Raw genomic sequence first — 21,621 nt, 5'->3', positions numbered from 1 at the left:
GTACCTGTAATGGTGCAGGGCCATGTCCCTGAACGGTACTCCAGCTCCGTATCCAGCAGGTTCAAATGGGTCTGTGGATGGAGCCCGGCGTCAGAGCTTTGAGGCCGGCAGGATCCCACTTCCTCAGAGCCCCCCAGGGGGATGTGGAAGGAAAGCAGCATGTGGGGCTCCAGCCTCCGTACCAGCAATAGGTACCTCAACCTTACAACACCATCAACGGGTGAGAAGGGAGCATGCTGGGGGCCCTATATGGGCCCTCTTTTCTTCCATCCGAAATAGTCAGCAGCTACTGCTGACTAAAATCTGTGGAGCTATGCATGGATGTCTGACCTCCTTCGCACAAAGCTTGAAAAACTGGAGAACCCGTGATACCACGGGGGGGGGTATAGCCAGAAGGGGAGGGGCCTTGCACTTTTTAGTGTAGTGCTTTGTGTGGCCTCCGGAGGCAGTAGCTATACCCCAATCGTCTGGGTCTCCCAATAGAGCGCTGAAGAAACCACAGCCTCCGTAGGTCCGGGGAGGAGGCACCACCCCTCCTGAGGTCAGGCAGAGGTCCCCTCCTCCCCGAATCTAAGGTTTTTGTATACCAATCGCAGCCACCGGAGCTGCGATTTCACCATGACATACTGGGTATGTCATGGGTCTTTAAGTACCAGGGAGCCATGACGTACCCAGTACGTCATAGATCGCTAAGGGGTTAATGACTGGACCTAAAATGTCTACCCTTCGCACCAGTATACACCATCTGAGCCTGGCCAATAAATAGGCATGGTTTAGGGCTGCAGACTGGGAGCCATTGCCAGAGCACCCCCTGCTGATTACTGAACAAAGGAAACCCATTACCACCCCCTGCAGGTCACTGAAGCAAGAAACCTGATGCACACATTGTAAAAATGAATGTTTATTAGGAAGAAAAAAAAAAAAATAAGTTTAACAAAAAGAAGATTTTTCCAAAAACATCCATGGGATATTTCATTTTTTGGCACCACCCTAAAAACAGTCACCATTTAGTATCAATTCATGTACAATTCATGTAGGAGGGAAAAAAAAAAAAAAAAAAATATATAAAGTCTATACAATCCTTAAAACAGGACAAAGTATTGCAGTAGCCGGAGCCTCGCTCTCCACCACTGAGTAGAAATTTACATTTTTATTCGGAATCTTCTTTATGTTTCTTTTTCTTCTTTTTCATGCTTTTTGTCAACTAGAAAGGGAAAAAAAAATAAATAAATAATAGTTTAAATAAACACAAATCTTGCCAAGTCCACTATAGTGTCCTCTGAGTGCATCAAGTTAAATAGGGGGAAATCTTCCTTAATATGGGCCTATAATATGGAACATAGACTTGTTAGTTTGTCCATCAAGGGCAAGAGACCAGATTCACTTTCTGTAGACATCCAACACGGGGGCCCAAGGATGAATAGTACTTACTTGTGGTGCTTCTTCCGTCACTTCCTCTTCCTCCTGGTGCTTCTTTTTTTTCTTCTTCTTTGGTTTTAAGGCACTTTCACCGTCACTACTGCTCTCGGTTTTCTTCTGTGGAGAGAACAGCTAGACTTAAATCATGATCCTTACATTCAGCCCTCATCCACCAGAATGATAATTGTTATCAGCTATTTGTATATCAGTTTGCTGCACAGGCGTGAGATTTCGCCTGGAGATGTGGACAACATCACCCGCATCTATCTTTTTGGCTCTGCCCGTAATAGGCGAGGGAACTGCGGGGCGAGAGGGAATGCGCAAGAATTCACCCGCCTGACAGGTTCCCATTAAGTATATTTAAAATTTTATGTTTTCCATGTTTGCACATGTCTTGGCGCTTACAGTGCTGCTGCTGTATCCTTGTATTGTGTAATTTTAGCAGTTGGCACCTGTTCACACTTTTCTCTGATGCAGTTTTTTGGTTTAAACAAATTATGGTCCCAATTCTTACCTTTATCTTTTTGGAGGACACTGGTGTTGCGGTGTCACTTTCTGACTCGCTCACATGCTTCCTCTGCACAAAAACAAAATAGAGTAAGCCTAAAGTGCTATAAAGCAGAGCAATACAAACTGTCATGTGTCCGCTATATCCCAGAACAGAAGGCGCACGCTGCATCTTTGCTCAGGAACAGGCGGTTTATTTTGCAGGGCGACTCCCCTATAATACCATGGGCCGGCAAAAAGGGGATAACTTCCTGCATGTAAGGGTAATGCACACTCACCTTTGCCGGGGTCTCCACTTCTGCGCCCGTCACAGTCTTCTCTTCCGCAGGAGTCACTTTCTTCTGTGCTGAGCTGCAGGACAGACCCGACGATTAATGCACTGGATACATGAAGGGTGGGGAGAAGGGGGTAGTATACAAGGTACCGCCGTCACCTGTAGTCTACATAGCCTTGGCTCCAGCCCGCTGGCGTGTTCTCGTTGGGTTTCCCGTGCTTGTCTAGCATGCCTTTCTGAATCATCATTTTCTTCTGACTTGCCTGGAAAGTGTCAGAAAATGCAAAAATCAACTTGTGTCCAGATTGAAAAATTGTTGGGCCAATACGAAAAGGCAGCAAGAGCCATCAGTCATAGGGTGATAGATGTAGAGTCATCATTACAAAGTTCACAAATCTAGCATGCATCATCTGGCTCATCTATGGACATCAGCCACCGATTAGGAGTAGTCTTACCTTCGGACCAAGGCCCCATTTCCGCGGATAGGTGTCCCGCTCCATAATAACACGTTTAATCTTTGCCACAACACCATGGTCACATGTAGATATTACTGCTGTAGTCATAAGGGCAGTGGCTGAAAAAGACAGGGTGATTGTTATGTATTGAGCATACTGATCAGATCCTATCCTCACTTTATATTGGCAAACTGTTTCTCATCATCATCATAGGCAGTATGACACAGGATTCACCATTCACAACAAGTGGTTTCACACTTAAACCTCTGCGCATACTCATTAGATGCTTAAATTTACAAAGATAGGCTCTTACTAGATTTTAGTCTACTGCTGCTTAGTCTACTGTATATGTGATTTTCCTGAAATAGGAAGGAGTTAAGTTTTGACACTGACAAATTTTGGTTGTCAGAAACTTTGCCTCATCAGGTTTAATGGCCATTTGCATTAGCTCTAGATTGTTAGGAAAGGGAATCAGATAAAATTGCAAACTGGCGCTTTAAATAGTTATTTTGTTGAAAAGAAAAAAAAAATAAATAAACTTTACAGGCAAGGACCTTGCCACTTGTAAGATTGCCCCTAAATAAACCATTTGTCAGGTCATCAAGAACTTCAAAAGAGGTTCCATTGCTGTGAAGGCTTCAAGACAGCCACGAAAGTCCAGCAAGTGCCAGGGCAGTTTCCTGAAGAAACAGCTATGGGATTAGCTTATCAGTGCAGAGCTTGCTCCGGAACGGCAGCAGGCAGAGAGAATCTGCACGTGCAGTCTGGCGAAAGCTTTTGGAAGCTGGCTTGGTATCAAGAAGAACATTAAGCCATTTTGAGAAATTCTGAGAGTTCAGGACTGAAAGATTTAAAAACACTGAAGCAGCAACTACAGTGGGGTCATCTTACCAATGCAGATAGCTTCTCCCTTGGTTGTGATGACCACAATATCCTGGTTGATTTCAATGCCATCTTCATACCTCAGAAGACCAGGGAGCATGATCTTTGCCCCATAACATATAGCGTTAACCTTTAAAAAGAAAGTAAAACCATAAATTGGCTACTGTTCAGATTGCGGAAGTAGTGTTGCCAGGTGCAAAGTAAAAAGCCGACTTACTGCACTGTCCTTCATAACCAATCTTTTATGAGACACCAGCAGCTTCTCTAATGGGAAGATGACCCTACGGAGGTAGCTTTCGTCTTTATTGTTGTCATACTGCCATTGAGCATCCAATACGTCATGCATTGTGACAAGATGGTCCTAGAATGAAAAAAAAAAAATTAAAGAATTAAGTCGACATAGGCAATATTATACAGAAATCAATTGTCAGCTCAAAGGACAAGACACAATGTGCCATAAAGTCCTGTGAGCTTAATAATGTCCCAAAGCTAACTACCAGACCGCAGGGAGAAGCCTGTGGTTGAACTCAACGCTTTGGGGGTGGGTGAGTCGTATACCATCAGTCCCTTACCTTCTCTCCCATGACACCCGAACGGACCCTGCGAAGTTCCTGCATCTGACCACCAACCCCGAGAAGCAGACCGATGTGGACGCATAAAGTTCGGATATACGTGCCGGCTTCACAGCTCACCCAAAATATGCCTGCGGGATAAAAGGGCCATCGTTACAGCAGGTCAATAAAAATAGATAGATATATCTATCCATCTATCTCAACAAGAGCTATCAGTTATTGGGTGATAGATACATGTCAGCATCACATGAAGTTCTTGAGAGTCCACATACATCCCATGGCTCATGCCTTGCGCTGCCCTTTAACCCCTTCTGGAGCAGGCCATTTTTACCCCCTTACTTTAAGAACTATAGAGCTTATTATGCCATTGACCCACTGGTAATTAAGAGGTTTTATTTGTGGAATACTGTATTTTTTGGATCATTAGATGCACTTTTCGGCCAAAAATTTGGAAGAAAAACGAGGGGTGCTTCTTATAAGCCGAATGTAGCTAACCGGGGAGTGGTGGAGAGGGGTAGCAGGAGGCAGAGGTAATGCTGCAGGCAGTGAGGCAGGGGACACCCTAAAAATGTCAGTGCTTCAAATAATGGCGCATGCGCAGATTGAGCTCTCAGCTCAAGATCTCATCTGCGCACACGCTGCCTCCAGCCCACTGATCGCTAAGCAGCGGATTTAAGGAAAGTGGCGCCCGGATGCAGTGCGTGGCAATGAGGATCTTGGCTAGTCTTTAAGCAGATAACTCAAATTACGCACACAAAAACTCCAGGTGAAATTTGTTTAAAGCCCGCACCGCTGACAGTTTTTGGATGTTCCTGACTCACACCCACTGCACTACTTCACCACTGCCTCCAGTGACCTGCTATACAACCAGATTAACAGACGAATCCCCTTCTCCCACTCCATAAATTTAGGGTGAGTCTTATAAAACAAAAATTATGGTAAGTTGCAATAAATGACACCATTTTACCATATTGTCTCTTCAGGGAACAAGGAGACTAACTCTAGCGTCACCTATTGGAAGTAGCAATCCTAAAAGCCAAATGCGGCCCTTTAACGAGCCTTTTCATAGGACTTAGGATTTATGCCAGATTAGAATCTCAATTTGCAGACACCGTTTTGGGATGATTGTCCCTCGTCAGTGAAAAGTATGAGATCTGATCTGGCTGAATGAGAACATATAGTGGGGTTTAAGGGGAAAATGTTGTCCTTGGAGACTGAAAAACCAATCTGTCAGTCAGTGGTTCTCATTCAGCCAGACCAGACTTCATACTTTCCACTGACGAGGGACAATCACCCCAAAACACCGTGTCTGCAAATTGAGGTTCTGATCTGTCATAAAACCAAAGTCATGAAAAGGCTTGTTAGCAATCCTAAAAGTCAAAAGGCCTGTTACCTCCAATAGGTGGCCCTAGCGTTAATCTCCTTCCGCACTGAAGAGACAATTTGATTACCCAGAGGAGCAATGCAACCATTTTGCCATATACTGAACTTTTGAAGGAAAAAAAAAAAAACCAAGGGCGACTGGTTTGGTTGATGTGCGCAGACGCCATTTGCCAATGATTGACAGCAGCACCTAGACGTTAGGGATCTGTGCCAAGATCACAGCTGTTACCAGAAGACCCTGCCATAAGATAGCAGGCACCTGCCATGTTTGCAGCGGTCTCAGCTACAGAGCCTGCTCCAAACGTGGATGTAATAAAACTAGGGGCTATTGTTACGTGACAGTCCTTTACAGCCACAAATCCCCATCTTTAGCTCGTTACTCACCCAGCCGACGCTCTGGGTCATACTCTACGAGTTTGCTTTCGTAGATCGTTCTCACACGTAGTTGCCTCTTGACAGCGGCTATTAATGGTGGCCTCTGGAACAGTGCGCCAGTGAGGGTTTCAAGAGCCTGCATGGGATGGAAAAACAAAAAAAAAAAAAATCAATATATTCTATATACAGCAATGCAGTATAAATACCCAGAAATACAAGTTTATCAGACAGCAAAGCCTCTTCTTGACCTTCGTCAATAATCTCCTGCTCGTAGCACCAGGGGCCGGTCACGCTGCAGGACGCAGGTCACCAGCCCCAGCGGTGTTTCGAGCACACAAGACTCCAGTACAGGAAAGCATGTGCATCAGAGAGCGACCAAGGATCAGAGAATGGATAAACTGTGTCATCATGTAAGCTGGAGGGAGCGCAACATGACCGGACCCTGCCGGGGGAGACCCTTACCCTGGACAGTTGCATCTCGTTCTCGATCGCATTATGTAGACGGACAATACCGACATATTCCTTCCCTACAAGACAAAAATAGAAGTATGGGCATCAGCATTGTACACATTAGAGCGCACACATAGGATGAGTAGAACAAGACGAGACTACCCACCCGCACTCTGCTGTGACTTCACCAGTCGAGTGGCGCGGTCGATACATACAATGAGGCAACCTGTGACTTTAGGATCCAACGTGCCGCTGTGACCGGTTTTCTCGACCCTTAAAATACGACGAATCCATGCGACCACCTCATGTGAGGACGGGTTAGCGGGTTTATCCAGATTAATAAAACCTGTTCTGAAGAGAGGAGAAACTAAGGATCATTCCACATGTACGTAAAGAGAAAAATAGGTCTGACACCTTACATGTTGGTCTTCTACAATGCGAGGACATACAGGATCCCTTTAGCTAGTATAGGCCATAGCCATATCTACAAGGGTTCATACACCAGAGCCCCCCCATAGTGGGCCGGGCCAGAGCCCCCCCATAGTGGGCCGGGCCAGAGCCCCCCCATAGTGGGCCGGGCCAGAGCCCCCCCATAGTGGGCCGGGCCAGAGCCCCCCCATAGTGGGCCGGGCCAGAGCCCCCCCATAGTGGGCCGGGCCAGAGCCCCCCCATAGTGGGCCGGGCCAGAGCCCCCCCATAGTGGGCCGGGCCAGAGCCCCCCCATAGTGGGCCGGGCCAGAGCCCCCCCATAGTGGGCCGGGCCAGAGCCCCCCCATAGTGGGCCGGGCCAGAGCCCCCCCATAGTGGGCCGGGCCAGAGCCCCCCCATAGTGGGCCGGGCCAGAGCCCCCCCATAGTGGGCCGGGCCAGAGCCCCCCCATAGTGGGCCGGGCCAGAGCCCCCAAGCAAATACTGGATCCATTAGAAAGTTAAAAGGCTCTTGTGCATCAACTCTTTTCAGTCCAATCAGTGGGAGGGAAAGGGGACAAAAACATCCCCCTTAATAGGAGCACCACTGTTGTCCACAGGCTTTATCCAATCTGCAGCTCGCCTCTGTGCACACGGACTCTGCTTCACAGTCCATAGACAAGAGTGGCGCTCAGTGTACGTACCTGATCACTTACTTAATATACTCTGTGATGTCCCTCTTCAATGGGTTTGATCCGGACGGGATGGGAGTGTAGTGCGTTGTCCGCACATTGAGCTTATCAAAGTTCTGCCAAAAGAATACAAAGATTAGTAAAGACATAAAAACAAGGTTAAAAAAAAAAAAAAAAAAAAAAAAAAATGTACCCAATACGATTCTGCATTGTCAGGGTCTTTATGTTCTAGAAGCAGCTTGAACTTTCCTGCAGGTAAAGCTGTGCAGTCAGTGTGAGCTCAAGTCACTCAAACTGCATGAAAGATCAAGCTGCTGCTCCCAAATCATGCACCATCTTGCCTGGTATTGTATATAATTTTAGCATTGTAGATGTAATCTACTGAGCGGACAAAGGTTACACCCGACACAGTAACCCTGATCTAGGAGCCATTTCCTACCGCTATACAACATATACTGTATACACTGACGGTCTGTGGCCTAGACAGGGTATCATGTCCTTTTACCATATGTGCACAGACTCTGCTCAGTGTTACCAAGCCCAACTGGTCATTACACCAGGGAACAACTGGGGTAAAGCTACTGACCTTTAGGAGTAGCGGCCACTGAGATGTATCCAGTTGGGCGATTTTGGACTCTGGCTGTATCAAGAAGCTTTCTTCATGCTGTATATCCTGTAGGGGAGAGAAGACAGTTCTGTACAATGTACTTGAACTAGGCTTTAATTCATTGGTCACGGTGTCATTCATCACATATGCCGCTTGTAGTACTGTGGCTTTAATTTTTTTTTTTTATTTTCTTAAAACTCTATGTGTACAACTTCAACACTACATTAAAAAGGGGTTCCACTTTCATGCGAAACGTGCGTTGGGTGTGGGGGACGCCGACATACTCTTTGCTCATCGTTTGTAGGTATGATTCGTCTACTATGGGACCATGATTATGCATATATAATGTGATATAACACCTGCTTGATTTTGACACTTGTGTTTCATTTGTATATTGTTAATAATGAAGTAGTACTGCATTTTGGTAGTCTTTGGTCTGGTGTTACTATTACATTAACTTATTTATATGGGGGGGCAGCTAAGTGTTCCCAATATAGTACTCTGCCCATGAGGGGTGCCATTTGTTGAGACATTGTGTAATTTATGTAAAAGATATACAATTTTTATGCTTTTGCATATAGTTATTGTTGGTGGTTTCCAGGTTTTTTTTCGCAAAATGTAGGAAAAGATTCTGAATCCAATCATGTATCACTTAGATTACTGGCTGCAGCCGTTCTGTCACAGAGCTTTTAGATTTAGCCATGTAGCAGAGCTGTCCTGCCCCCACCCCAGGCTCTCTAGGGATTGTACATTTACAGTAGAGGGTGTCAGGAAGGAATGTGCCGGACCTTTTAAGAGTGGAAAGCACTTTAATTTGTTCTGATGAAGGGAATTTTGTTACTTACCGTAAATTCCTTTTCTTCTAGCTCTTATTGGGAGACCCAGACGATTGGGGTATAGCTACTGCCCTCCGGAGGCCACACAAAGCACTACACTAAAAAGTGCAAGGCCCCTCCCCTTCTGGCTATACCCCCCCGTGATATCACGGGTTCTCCAGTTTTAGTGCCAAAGCAAGAAGGAGGAAAGCCAATAACTGGTTTAAACAAATTAACTCCGAGTAACATCGGAGAACTGAAAAACCGTTCAACATGAACAACATGTGTACCCGCAAACAACAAAAAAATCCCGAAGGACAACAGGGCGGGTGCTGGGTCTCCCAATAAGAGCTAGAAGAAAAGGAATTTACGGTAAGTAACAAAATTCCCTTCTTCTTCAGCGCTCTATTGGGAGACCCAGACGATTGGGACGTCCAAAAGCTGTCCCTGGGTGGGTAAAGAAATACCTCATGTTAGAGCTGCAAGACAGCCCTCCCCTATGGGGAAGCCACTGCCACCTGCAGGGCTCTTCTACCTAGGCTGGCGTCCGCCGAAGCATAGGTATGCACCTGATAATGTTTGGTGAAAAATGTGCAGGCTCGACCAGGTATCTGCCTGGCACACCTGTGGAGCCGTAGCCTGGTGTCGTAATGCCCAGAACGCACCTACGGCTCTGGTAGAATGGACCTTCAGCCCTGAAGGAACCGGAAGCCCCGCAGAACGGTAGTCTTCAAGAATTGGTTCTTTGATCCATCGAGCCATGGTGGCTTTAGAAACCTGCAACCCCTTGCGCGTACCAGCGACAAGGACAAAAAATGCATCAGAGCGGCGCATGGGCGCCGTGCGGGAAATGTAGATTCTGAGTGCTCTCACCAGAACTAACAACTGTAAATCCTTTTCATACCGGAGAACCGGATGAGAACAAAAGGAAGGAAAGGGTATATCCCGAATAAGAAGAAACGCGGATACAACCTTAGGGAGAAACTCCTGAATAGGGCGCAGCACTACCTTGTCCTGGTGGAACACTAGGAAGGGAGCCTTGAATGACAGAGCCGCCAGCTTAGACACTCGCCGAAGCGACGTGATCGCAACCAGAAAGGCCACTTTCTGTGACAGGCGCGAAAGGGAAACTTCCCTCAGAGGCTCGAAATGCGGCTTCTGGAGAGCAACTAGTACCCTGTTCAGATCCCATGGATCTAACGGCCGCTTGTACGGGGGCACAATATGACAAACCCCCTGTAGTAACGTGCGCACCTTAGGAAGACGTGCTAGACGCTTCTGAAAAGAACACGGATAGTGCCGAGACTTGCCCTTAAAGGGAGCCGAGCGACCAACCTCTTTCCCAACCAGATTGCAGGAGGGAAGGCAAAGTAGGCAATGCCGATGGCCAGGGAGACCCTCCCTGAGCAGAACACTAAGATAAGAATATCTTCCACGAGTTGTGGTAGATCTTGGCAGACCGCGGCTGGCTAGCCCGTCTCATGGTGGCAATGACGTCGTGCTCACGGTCGACCGACGGTGAGATGCCACAGATCACGGTACCACGACCTCCCCGGCCAGTCTGGGGCGACGAGGATGGTGTGGCAGCAATCGGTAGCTGGAACTGTGACCAATCCTGAGCCAAGGCGCCTGTCGCCAGAGCTCTTTGATCGTAAGACCGCGTCATGAAAATCGGGACCTTGTCGTTGCCGAGAAGCCATGACGTCGACGTCCGTCTTCATCCTGCGTCTACAGAATTCTTGCAAACAAACGGGTGCAGAGCCCATTCCCCTGCGTCCACGCCCTGGCGACTGAGGAAGTCTGCTTCCTAGTGTCGTACGCCCGGGATGTGAACAGCTGATATGGTGTATGCTCTGTCTTCTACCCATAGCAGAATCCGCCGGACCTCTTGGGAGTCTTGTCGACTGCGTAGTCCGCCTTGGTGGTTGGTGTATGCCACCGCTGTGGATAGTCCGACTGAATTCGGATCTATTTGCATTCCAGCCACTGCAGGAAGGCTTGCAGTGCAAGATACACTGCCCAGAGCTCCAGACCACTGAGTTGAAGAGTGGACTCCTCTGAAGATGGTCTTTGACCGTCTGGAAAAGCTAAAACTCGCCTCTGGATGAGGCGCCTCCTTGAAGGAGAGACTGTCCCCTCGTCTGTAGTGAACGCTGTTTGTCCAGCGGAAGCTTCACTATCGCTGAGAGAGTGTGAAAACTCTCCAGGAGATGCCAGCGATTGGGTTCAACCTTGAAAAGTTGAAGACCCACCCGAAACTCTGGGAAGGGTCCAGCGCCATGTTCAGGTTGTGTTGGCATGCTTGTAAAGGAGAGTGCCTTGACCAGTAGATTGCCCAAGTAAAGGATCACAGAGTGACCGTGAGAGCGCGGGACTGCTCCCTCTGCTGCCACGAACTTGGTGAACACCCGTGGGGCTGTCGCCAGCCAAAGGGTATGGCTACGAAACGAAATATTCTCGTCTTTAATAACGAATCGTAGCCAACGCCGGTGCCTCGGAGCAATCGGCACGTGTAGATAAGCATCCTGATGTCTATTGAAGCTAGGAAAACTCCTTGAGACAGAGAGGCAATGACGGAGCGGAGTGATGCCATCCGGAACCGCCTGGTTTTCACGTGCTCGTTAAGCAGTATAAAGTCCAGAACGGGACGGAAGGAGCCGTCCTATTTTGGCACCACGACCAGGTCGGGGCAAAATGCGTATCTGGTTCCTGAAGAGGAACAGGGATTACCGCTCTTTCCGCCTGCAGAAGAGCCTCGGCTCGGTCGGTGCGGTAGTTTGAAAACAAACTGACTCTCACTCACAGGCCCTTAACCTGCGGTAGGTAAATGCCGCTAAAGCGGGGGAGTCTGCCCCCCCGCGGTTGCGGAGTGAGAGGGCTGAAAATTATGAGGAAAACGCTTTGGTAGCGGATCCTCCGGCTGCCTTCCCCGGGCGTGAATTGAGCCCGCTAGGAATCTATGCCCTTCTGGGCTTTTTGAGTCGTCTTGGATAGTTGAATGATTTCATTCAACCCTTACCAACAGACTATCACTAGATAAAGGCAACCTGTTTAAGCACTTCGTTGGAAGCAGCCTCTGTTCCAATCTCTCAACTACTAGCCTCTGCGTAAAAACACGGAGTTGGCGGATGCCACTGACGTCCGGCTCGTAGAGTCTCGGACAGCAATAACAGCATGATTCGCCATGCCGACATTGCGAGTTAAAGACGCTGCTGGGACCGAGAGTACCTGTGACAGCGACCCTCTGCGCAATACTAGCTGAAATAGCTTGGAGTGCCTTCACGGCTGCGACTGCCGGAGCAGCCGACCTGCCGATAGCTTCATAGACAGATTGCAACCAGAGGCCAATCTGCCTGTCAATGGCATTTTGAAGTGAAGTCCTATCCACCACTACAACTATAGATCTAGCTGCAAGCATGGAGATTGGGGGATCCACATTTGGATACTGGGTCTAGCGCTTGACCACGTCAGGGGGAGCGACACGTGTCTCATTAATACGGTCGGAGAAACGCTTATCGTGATAAGCGTGTCGTTTCTGGACTGCGTCTCTGGAGTCAGAGTGCTAAACAAGTACTCAATATATAGAGATTTCTCTTGCTGTGAAGCTGACCCCTCCACTGGAGGAGTTGAGGGAGAAATACCCAACCTTTCGTTGATGGACGCAATAAGATTATTCACTATAGCGTCACCATCCGGTGTATCCGGATTGAGAGCGGTCTCAGGAACAGAGTCCTGAACAGCTACGTCTGCCTCATCGTACAGAGAGTACTCCAGCTGGGACCTTGCCCAGTGATGTAGTCGAGGGCTAATGCCAGCGAGCCCGCTTAGGCCATCTGGGACTGTCGACCGTGTCGGATGCCTGCTCTCTGGGATGCCTGGAATCACTCTGGCGCCTTGAGATGCTCCAGATCAGGGCGGCCAGGGTCATTGCAACCATATTGCCCACGGTCTGCTTGGGGTGCAAAGTCTGTAAGATGTCAGTCACAGACAATATATCAGCGGAAAAACTGCAACTTCGTCCCTGTCTCTGGACAGAGATCACAGGTGGTTCCTTTGGCCACATATAGCAGAGACCCCGGTTGAGCAATTGCACGCACTGGGGGTCCTGAAACCGTATGATATGCAGTACAAGCAGCATAGAAAGCCCGTGCATTGGCAACTTGTCTTTTTCTGCTGTTGTTGTCTAGCTATCTAAGAGCCTAGCCGAGGATAGCGACCGTACAGTGAATAGTCATACAAGCATGAAGTACAAATAAACACTTCAGTACATGTAGTACACGCAGCATTGAAAACTTGTGGCTTGGCACATTTGCTCTTCTGCTGCTGTTGTCTATTTATCTAGGAGCATGAGACAAGGATAGCGACATACAGTGAATGTATAGCATACGGGCATGACAGTAAACACTGCAGCCCATGCAATCCAAGCAGCATTGAAAGCTTGCGCGTTAGCACCCTAGCCTTTCTGCTGCTGTTGTCTATTTATCCGGGAACATTAGCCAAGGATAGCGACATACAGTGAATGTATAGCATACAAGCATGACAGTAAACACTGCAGCCAATGCAAGTCAAGCAGCATTGAAAACTTGTGCCGTAGCACCATTGCTCTACTGCTGCTTTTGTCTGTTTATCTGGGCGCATTAGCCAAGAATAGCGACATACAGTGAATGTATAGCATAACAATAAACCGTGCAGCACATGCAAGCGAAGCAGCATTGAAAGCTCGTGCCTTAGCACAAATTGCTCTACTGCTGCTGTTGCCCAATCTGACAGTAAACACTGCAGCACATGCAAACGAAGAAGCATTGAAAGCTTGTGCCTCAGCAGCATTGCTTATTTGCTGCTGTTGCCCAGAATAGCGACAGTACAGTACAGTGCATAGCATATCAGCACACAGCCCAAAAGCCCACTTCAGCATTAGTGGTGTCAGTACTGCTTACCGCCCGCACAAGAGCGGGTGCGAGGTCGCCCAAAAACCTGTGACTGGTTCCGTTCTCCCAGAGTGGAAACCATAATGGCTGCCGGCTTCTCTTCCCCGTCCTGTGCAGAGGGGCGGGCCGTGGGCGAGCCCCAGCCAAGAGCGGGAACCCGGCGTCTCACTGTGTTCAGTGAGAGGGGGCTGGAGAATGCAAAGCAGACTCCAGCTCCCTGCGCTGAGCTACTGTACAGCGTCCCGCCCCTCCTCTGACTGGCAGGGCTGGGGCGGGAACGAAACGAAAACTAGGCCGCAAAGCCGGGGACTCTAGTAATAAGCGCGGCCGTCCTATGTGCACGGCCGACGCCGAAGTCCCCCGGCGCACCACAAGTCCCAGCCGCGCCACAATGTAAAAAACAACCAGCAGCGGCCGGCGCGGCCGTTTTCAATACATAAATTCACTCAGCAAAGCTGCAGTGAATAATAGCACCAGCGCTCCGCGCTGTTGTCCCCGGCGCACTAACACTCCCAGCAATGCTGGTGTGTGTGGGCGCGATGTGCATGGGAACACAGAGTACCTTGATGTAGCAGGGCCCTGTCCCTGACGATACTCAGCTCCATATCCAGCAGGTTCTTTTGGGTCTGTGGATGGAGCTCGGTCTCTGTGCCTGGAGACCGGTAAGATCCCACTTCACCCAGAGCCCCTCATGGGGATGGGGAAGGAAAACAGCATGTGGGCTCCAGCCTCTGTACTAGCAATAAGTACCTCAACCTTACAACACCATCCACGGGTGAGAAGGGAGCATGCTGGGGGCCCTACATGGGCCCTCTTTTCTTCCATCCGACATAGTCAGCAGCTGCTGCTGACTAAAATCTGTGGAGCTATGCATGGATGTCTGACCTCCTTCGCACACAAAGCTAAAACTGGAGAACCCGTGATATCACGGGGGGGTATAGCCAGAAGGGGAGGGGCCTTGCACTTTTTAGTGTAGTGCTTTGTGTGGCCTCCGGAGGGCAGTAGCTATACCCCAATCGTCTGGGTCTCCCAATAGAGCGCTGAAGAAAGTTTATTTTATAGACCTAGTCAGCACTGTCCCCATAGGGGGCTCACAACCAAAGCTCCCTATAGAAGGGATTAAAGTCACTGCCCATTGGTTGGCTTTGAACCCAGGACCTCAGTACTTACCACAGGGACAACATTGTGCCTGAACCTGGGTCACCAACAGTCCCCATACTTTATTTTTTACCCATAGTTCATTGCTTGACTGTAGAGAAATCAGACCCTGCATTAAAGTTCCCCTCCATTAAACATACCGCTACCTTACGTCACATCTTTAGGTGACGACCAACTTCAGGGACACCCCCCATATTCTCATGGACATTGGTTTTCCCCACTGACCAGTCAGAGCCGAAAAGACTTTAAAGGGGTGAACTACGTAATGACAGTGGCAGGGGGTCATCAGCTGAACCCCCCCCAAACTGTCATGACAGCCTGTCAGCACCCCACAATCACATCACGGGGACAGGGAACGAAGAGCTCCCCACCAGTGTGTAAGTCCTGTTGTCAGAGTCAACAGATTAATAGGCTCAGATGATCTCCAATCCACCCGCACCTATTAGAGGCAGATGATGGCAGTTCAGATCATCCAACACATGCAGGCTCTGTGTGAGCGCCCGCATAAAAGGGAGGAACAACCCACAGTGTACGGTAAATATACATCCAAGGTTATGAAGGGGTTATCACACAAATAAGCCCCTATTAACAGGATGATTAACAGCTTAGAGGTCTCCAGGGGTGTGTCTGTCAAGACCACCATCGATCAGCAGACTAGGGAGGTTATAGCCCAATTATAAAGTGGTAGACACCCAACATCACCATTAATTTTCTGCAGGGCTGACAGAAAAGGCCAACTGCGGCCCCACAGGGAATAATGGCTGGAGAGGCAGGCAAGAGCGTGCGCCACGGAGAATAGCGGCCCCACGGGGAATAGCGGCCGTGGGCGGGAGCGTGCGCCGCGGCCCCACAGGGAATAGCGGCCGGGGCCGTGGGCGGGAGCGTGCGCCGCGGCCCCATAGGGAATAGCGGCCGGGGCCGTGGGCGGGAGCGTGCGCCGCGGCCCCATAGGGAATAGCGGCCGGGGCCGTGGGCGGGAGCGTGCGCCGCGGCCCCATAGGGAATAGCGGCCGGGGCCGTGGGCGGGAGCGTGCGCCGCGGCCCCATAGGGAATAGCGGCCGGGGCCGTGGGCGGGAGCGTGCGCCGCGGCCCCATAGGGAATAGCGGCCGGGGCCGTGGGCGGGAGCGTGCGCCGCGGCCCCATAGGGAATAGCGGCCGGGGCCGTGGGCGGGAGCGTGCGCCGCGGCCCCATAGGGAATAGCGGCCGGGGCTGTGGGCGGGAGCGTGCGCCGCGGCCCCACAGGGAATAGCGGCCGGGGCTGTGGGCGGGAGCGTGCGCCGTGGCCCCATAGGGAATAGCGGCCGGGGCCGTGAGCATGCGCCGCGGCCCCACAGGGAATAGCGGCCGGGGCCGTGGGCGGGAGCGTGCGCCGCGGCCCCACAGGGAATAGCGGCCGGGGCTGTGGGCGGGAGCGTGCGCCGCGGCCCCACAGGGCATAGCGGCCGGGGCTGCGGGCGGGAGCGTGCGCTGCGGCCCCATAGGCAATATTATCATACACAGTATGCATGTTATGCAGCTGACCCGCTCCAGTCTGAAGCCTGACGTCCATGCTGTGTGATCCCATCCTCATGAGTGACTCCAGCCTCAGTAAGCCCAGCAGTGCCCGGATTCTGCGGATAGGAGCAGGTTCCTGCAGCCGAGACCCCAGAGATCAGGGAACGTCCCCTCTATAAAGCCCTGCACATGCAGGAAACTGTCACTACAGAGGACTCCTGTCCCTGCAGAGGCATTACTTGTGGACAGCCCCTTTTAGGCCCAAGACTGACGATTCCACATTTAAATAAGATATTACACGTGTATAAATATATCCCCGCCCGTTACCGCCGCGCAGACACGTGGCGCTGCAGACCCGGGCTCCCGCAGGCCGCACCACGTGCTCCGCGCACCGGACAGTCGGCGGGAAACGGAAAGCAGATCGCTCTAGCTGCAAAAGTAAACCGTCATTCCCGGAGGAGCCGCTCCCGCCCGCACTCACCGCGATCTCCCCCGGCGTCTGACTCTTGCGCTTCTTGGACTTCCTGGACCCTGTAATGATAAGAGCACTCATTACTGCGGGGATCATCCTCATCGGGGCCGGTGACGGCGCTACACCCGGAGCTGATCATCGGGGCTGCAGCATGAGGCTTACCCGTCTCAGCCGCCATGACTGATCTCTGCCCCTCTCTCTCCACGCGGTGACTGAGGAGGAAGCGCAGGAGAGGCAGCGCGATATAGTGAGGGGGAGGAGGAGGAGCCGCCCCTTCCGCCTCTGCGCCGTGTCTCTGCGCCCTGCTCTGCCTGCGCCATGTGCTCTCTGTGCAGGCTGGGATGGCGCGGCGTGTACAGCCCCGCTCAGGGCAGGAGATGGCGCCAGTATCTGCCACAGTGTGAGGACCTAGGCCTTTATCACATCTCCACCACGCAGATGGCAGTCATATAGTGGTGTAAATTCCGATGGGCTCCGCAAAAATTTGGACCTGGTGCCCCCCTCCACCTTCATTTATGTAGTAAATAATGTCTCACCATGGGCCACATCCTGGTATACATGTCCCCAATCCTGTTACATATTTTCCCCATCTTGGGCTACTTCCAAGTATATATGTCCCCATCTAGTATATATTATGAACCCATCTTGGACCCCTCTGTGGTATATATGCCCCCCATCTTGGGCCCCTTCCAGAAATATATGCTCCCTATGCTGGGTTCCTTCCTGGTATATATGCCCCCCATCCAGGTATATATGTCCCCCATCCTGGTAAAGATATCCCCATCCCTGATTACATCCAGGTATATATGTCCCCATCTTGGTATATATTGTCCCCCATCCTGGTATATATGTCCCCAATTCTAGTAAATATTTCCCCATCCTGGTATATATCCTCCCCATCCTGGTATATATTGTCCCCTATCTTGGTATATATGTCCCCCATCCTGGTATAGATATCCCCATCCTTGGCTACATCCAGGTATATATGTCCTAGTGATGGGCAGTCCGGCTCTTTTTGGTGATCCGGTTCCCATGGCTCTGCTCACCAAAAAGAGACGGCTCATTCGCATCATTCTCGGCTCCTTATTAAATATGTGTTCACCCCAGGTGAACACATATTTAAGATTATAGTGACGCCGCTGAAACCCCGCCCACCCGTGGCTAAACCCCACCCACTTACAAGGGACCAATTAGATTGTTGAGTGGGTGGGGTTTAGCCACGGGTGGGCGGGGTTTCAGCGGCAAAAAGAGCCGTTTAGAGATTTCAGTGTCTCTCTTTGGGGATCCGGTTCCTGTCAGTCACAACAGGGTGCCGGATCTTTGTGTCGGATCGTTCGCGACCGACACATCTCTAATATGTCCCCATCCTGGTATATATGTCCCCCATCCTGGTATATATGTCCCCCATATTGGTATATATATATATCCTCCATTCTGGTAAATATGTCCCCATCTTGGCATAATTGTCCCCCATCCTGGTATATATGACACACTCGCCCAGGACTGGGGGTACAGCGGTGGCAGAGATCCGGTTCCGTGACCCTTGCGGTGTCTTTTAATAATAAGGGGAGATGATGATGAAGGGAGTTATAGTTAATATTAGGTAAAATTCGTTACGCCACCTGTGGTTTTGCGGCTATGTGGGCCGCCGCTGCTCTGCGGGTTCCCCGGGGCAGTTGGCGATGGTGCAGCTGAGGTGATTGTGCTCCCCACAGATGGAGCGAGACCCCGGGGCACGGTTGCAAAGTCTATTTTGGGAACCCGGTGAACTTCAGAGTGCGGGGTTGGGATACGGATAATAATGGACCAACACACTAGTTTCTTTACCTCCTTCCTTTTACTCTTTCACAACCGGTGAAGTCCTGGCAGACCGGTACAGATGGTGGTAGCGATCCGGTCGGCCTGGAAGCAGTTGGGGGGTATCTCCCTGGCCAGGTGAGTATTGAGGCCTTCTCCCTACGCCTTTCGTCTTTTCTACAGGACCCCGCTGCGTTAGTCCAACAGAGGCCCTCTATGCTGGGACTTGTAGTACTACCTGTTACCCGTATGGTAGGCTGCGCGGGCATTCACTGGTGCCGCTCTTATGGCAACGACTCAGAGTCCCTGATGTGCGGCTGTACCTTCGGGTTGTTTTGGGGCCAGGAGACCTGCAGTCCTCCTGCCCTTTGGATTCCGTTACCGGGCCTCAAGCACCCTGGTAACCACGGACTCAGGTGTCCGGTTTGTGGCGTTTTCTTCTGAGGCGAGCCGGTTCAGCTCCGCTCTCCCCAGAATCTTCCTCCTGTGCCTCTCTGCAGACCTCGCTTTTCTGGGCTGAGCTATCTTAGCCCCAGACCCCAGCTTGCATGTCCGCACTACTCCAGCTCATCACTCAAGCTCCTCTCTCCTCAGCCGTCTGCTCTCAACTGCCACTTTTCTCTCTGACTGAAAACTCACTCTGACGAAAACTGACTGGTTATAACCGTTTTTCCTCACTAACTCCTCCCCCAGGACAGAGCTCCCCCTGCTGACCTGAGTAGGAACTGCATTGTTTGTAGGTAATTACTGGCCATGGGACTCCCCCCTCTTGCTTCCAGGCTTAGTATTGATCTTTGTGGGACAACACTACTGTGGCAACCAGACCGCTGGGGCACCACATACAGTTAGGTCCAGAAATATTTGGACAGTGACACAATTTTCGCGAGTTGGGCTCTGCATGCCACCACATTGGATTTGAAATGAAACCTCTACAACAGAATTCAAGTGCAGATTGTAACGTTTAATTTGAAGGTTTGAACAAAAATATCTGATAGAAATTGTAGGAATTGTCACATTTCTTTACAAACACTCCACATTTTAGGAGGTCAAAAGTAATTGGACAAATAAACCAAACCCAAACAAAATATTTTTATTTTCAATATTTTGTTGCGAATCCTTTGGAGGCAATCACTGCCTTAAGTCTGGAACCCATGGACATCACCAAACGCTGGGTTTCCTCCTTCTTAATGCTTTGCCAGGCCTTTACAGCCGCAGCCTTCAGGTCTTGCTTGTTTGTGGGTCTTTCCGTCTTAAGTCTGGATTTGAGCAAGTGAAATGCATGCTCAATTGGGTTAAGATCTGGTGATTGACTTGGCCATTGCAGAATGTTCCACTTTTTTGCACTCATGAACTCCTGGGTAGCTTTGGCTGTATGCTTGGGGTCAGTGTCCATCTGTACTATGAAGCGCCGTCCGATCAACTTTGCGGCATTTGGCTGAATCTGGGCTGAAAGTATATCCAGGTACACTTCAGAATTCATCCGGCTACTCTTGTCTGCTGTTATGTCATCAATAAACACAAGTGACCCAGTGCCATTGAAAGCCATGCATGCCCATGCCATCACGTTGCCTCCACCATGTTTTACAGAGGATGTGGTGTGCCTTGGATCATGTGCCGTTCCCTTTCTTCTCCAAACTTTTTTCTTCCCATCATTCTGGTACAGGTTGATCTTTGTCTCATCTGTCCATAGATTACTTTCTCTAGTCCCTTCCACGACAGCATAGGAGGTTGTCTCTCCACGCCCTAATTGGGACAGGAAGTTCAAGAGGTTTAAAAGGACCCTCCCACCTCCCACAGCCAATGTCTTTCCTGTCCCCATGGGGCATGGAGAGGTTTTGTTTTTTCTCCTATGCTGTGGTGGCCGGCGAACTACAGTATATTTTTTTTTTTTTTTTCTTTTTCCTTCTTCCCCTGTTACCTTAAGCCGGACAGCATCGGTCGGGCCTTCACCGCTCCTCCCTTGCTGTTCCCTCACGCTGTGGGGGACCGCTGCTCCAGCCTTCCGGATCCTCCTGAGGGGTGATGCAGGCTGTTGAGCTCCCCGGCCGGCGTCCTCCCTGAGCCGCCGGCCGCTTCCCGCATGCACGCTGCCGGAGCGATCCGGAGGTGCTCCCGGGGGCGGGACTTCCGGTCTTGCGGACTTCCGGTCGAGCGCTTCCGGTTTGCGGAGGCAGCGTGGAGGCACGCCGACGGTGACACGGCCTGCCCAGGACCGGATGCGGGAGGCGGGGAACGTGCACCGTCACTGGGGGGGCAGGCCCTTTTGCATAAGGGCTGCCACGAAGACATCAGATCATGGTAAGCAACCGTGCTCCCTGTCATGTCTTCCGCTGCAGCTGCATCTGCAGAACCCAGTGTGCCCCCTGCTACTGTGAGTATGGAGGGGAATGGTCCCTCGGACATAGGTCTCATCAGATGATTTATGGCTCTATGGTCTGTGTTTTCTAGGAGGACAAGGCCACCAAGAAAACTGACAGAAATGAAAAATCAGAGAAGCCTGAGAAGTCAGAAAAAGCTGACAAGTCCGATAAGCCTGATAGACCTGACAGAGTGGAAAAATTAAAAAATGTCCTATCTGTATAAAGAAGCTCCCTGCAGTATGGGATAAAAAGCTTTGCCAGCAATGTACGGAGCAGATTATTAGGGCCGAACAACCATCTCTGATAGATGAGTTGCGGTCCATGATGAAACAGGAGATTAGGGCCTCTCTGGCCTCCCTTCCTGTTCCTGGCCCTGCTCCTGACCCTGCTCCTGGCCCTGCTCCTGGACCCTCTCCTCCAAAAAAGAGGAGACTCCTGTCGACCCCATCTGATCAGGAGGACGCTGATTCCACCTCTGAGGGTCCTGATGAAGGATTTCCATCTGGGGGGTCTGACCAGTCCTTTCTATTTCACTCGGAAGAGTTGGGGGATCTTATTGGGGCAGTTCGGA

The 21,621-nt window shown here is 50.5% G+C and overlaps 1 protein-coding gene and 1 non-coding gene across 3 annotated transcripts; both read right to left on the bottom strand.

Annotated features, from left to right (window-relative positions):
- Positions 1 to 885: 885 nt before the first annotated feature.
- On the bottom strand, positions 886 to 17,123 carry DKC1 (dyskerin pseudouridine synthase 1). Of its 2 annotated transcripts, XM_075324078.1 has the most exons (16): positions 17,056 to 17,123; positions 16,903 to 16,952; positions 8,003 to 8,089; positions 7,441 to 7,532; positions 6,484 to 6,668; positions 6,330 to 6,394; positions 5,877 to 6,003; positions 4,110 to 4,240; positions 3,755 to 3,898; positions 3,547 to 3,667; positions 2,656 to 2,774; positions 2,360 to 2,463; positions 2,205 to 2,277; positions 1,934 to 1,996; positions 1,432 to 1,536; positions 886 to 1,204 (listed from the first exon to the last, which is right to left on the bottom strand). In XM_075324078.1, the coding sequence occupies exons 1-16, from the start codon at positions 17,069 to 17,071 to the stop codon at positions 1,151 to 1,153; spliced, it is 1,536 nt and encodes a 511-aa protein (XP_075180193.1). In that variant the 5' UTR covers positions 17,072 to 17,123; the 3' UTR covers positions 886 to 1,150. The 2 variants fall into 2 exon arrangements, with proteins under 2 accessions (XP_075180193.1, XP_075180194.1); XM_075324079.1 differs by lacking the exons at positions 886 to 1,204; positions 1,432 to 1,536; positions 1,934 to 1,996; positions 2,205 to 2,277 and having other exon boundaries at positions 2,356 to 2,463.
- LOC142253830 (small nucleolar RNA SNORD83) lies at positions 2,543 to 2,615 on the bottom strand. Its single transcript, XR_012726861.1, has one exon. It is a non-coding gene; the product is annotated as a small nucleolar RNA SNORD83 (small nucleolar RNA).
- Positions 17,124 to 21,621: the final 4,498 nt, after the last annotated feature.

Source organism: Anomaloglossus baeobatrachus, chromosome 9 (genome assembly GCF_048569485.1).
Source record: "Anomaloglossus baeobatrachus isolate aAnoBae1 chromosome 9, aAnoBae1.hap1, whole genome shotgun sequence".
Taxonomy (NCBI): domain Eukaryota; kingdom Metazoa; phylum Chordata; class Amphibia; order Anura; family Aromobatidae; genus Anomaloglossus; species Anomaloglossus baeobatrachus.
This window is presented reverse-complemented; position numbering and strand designations above follow the sequence as displayed.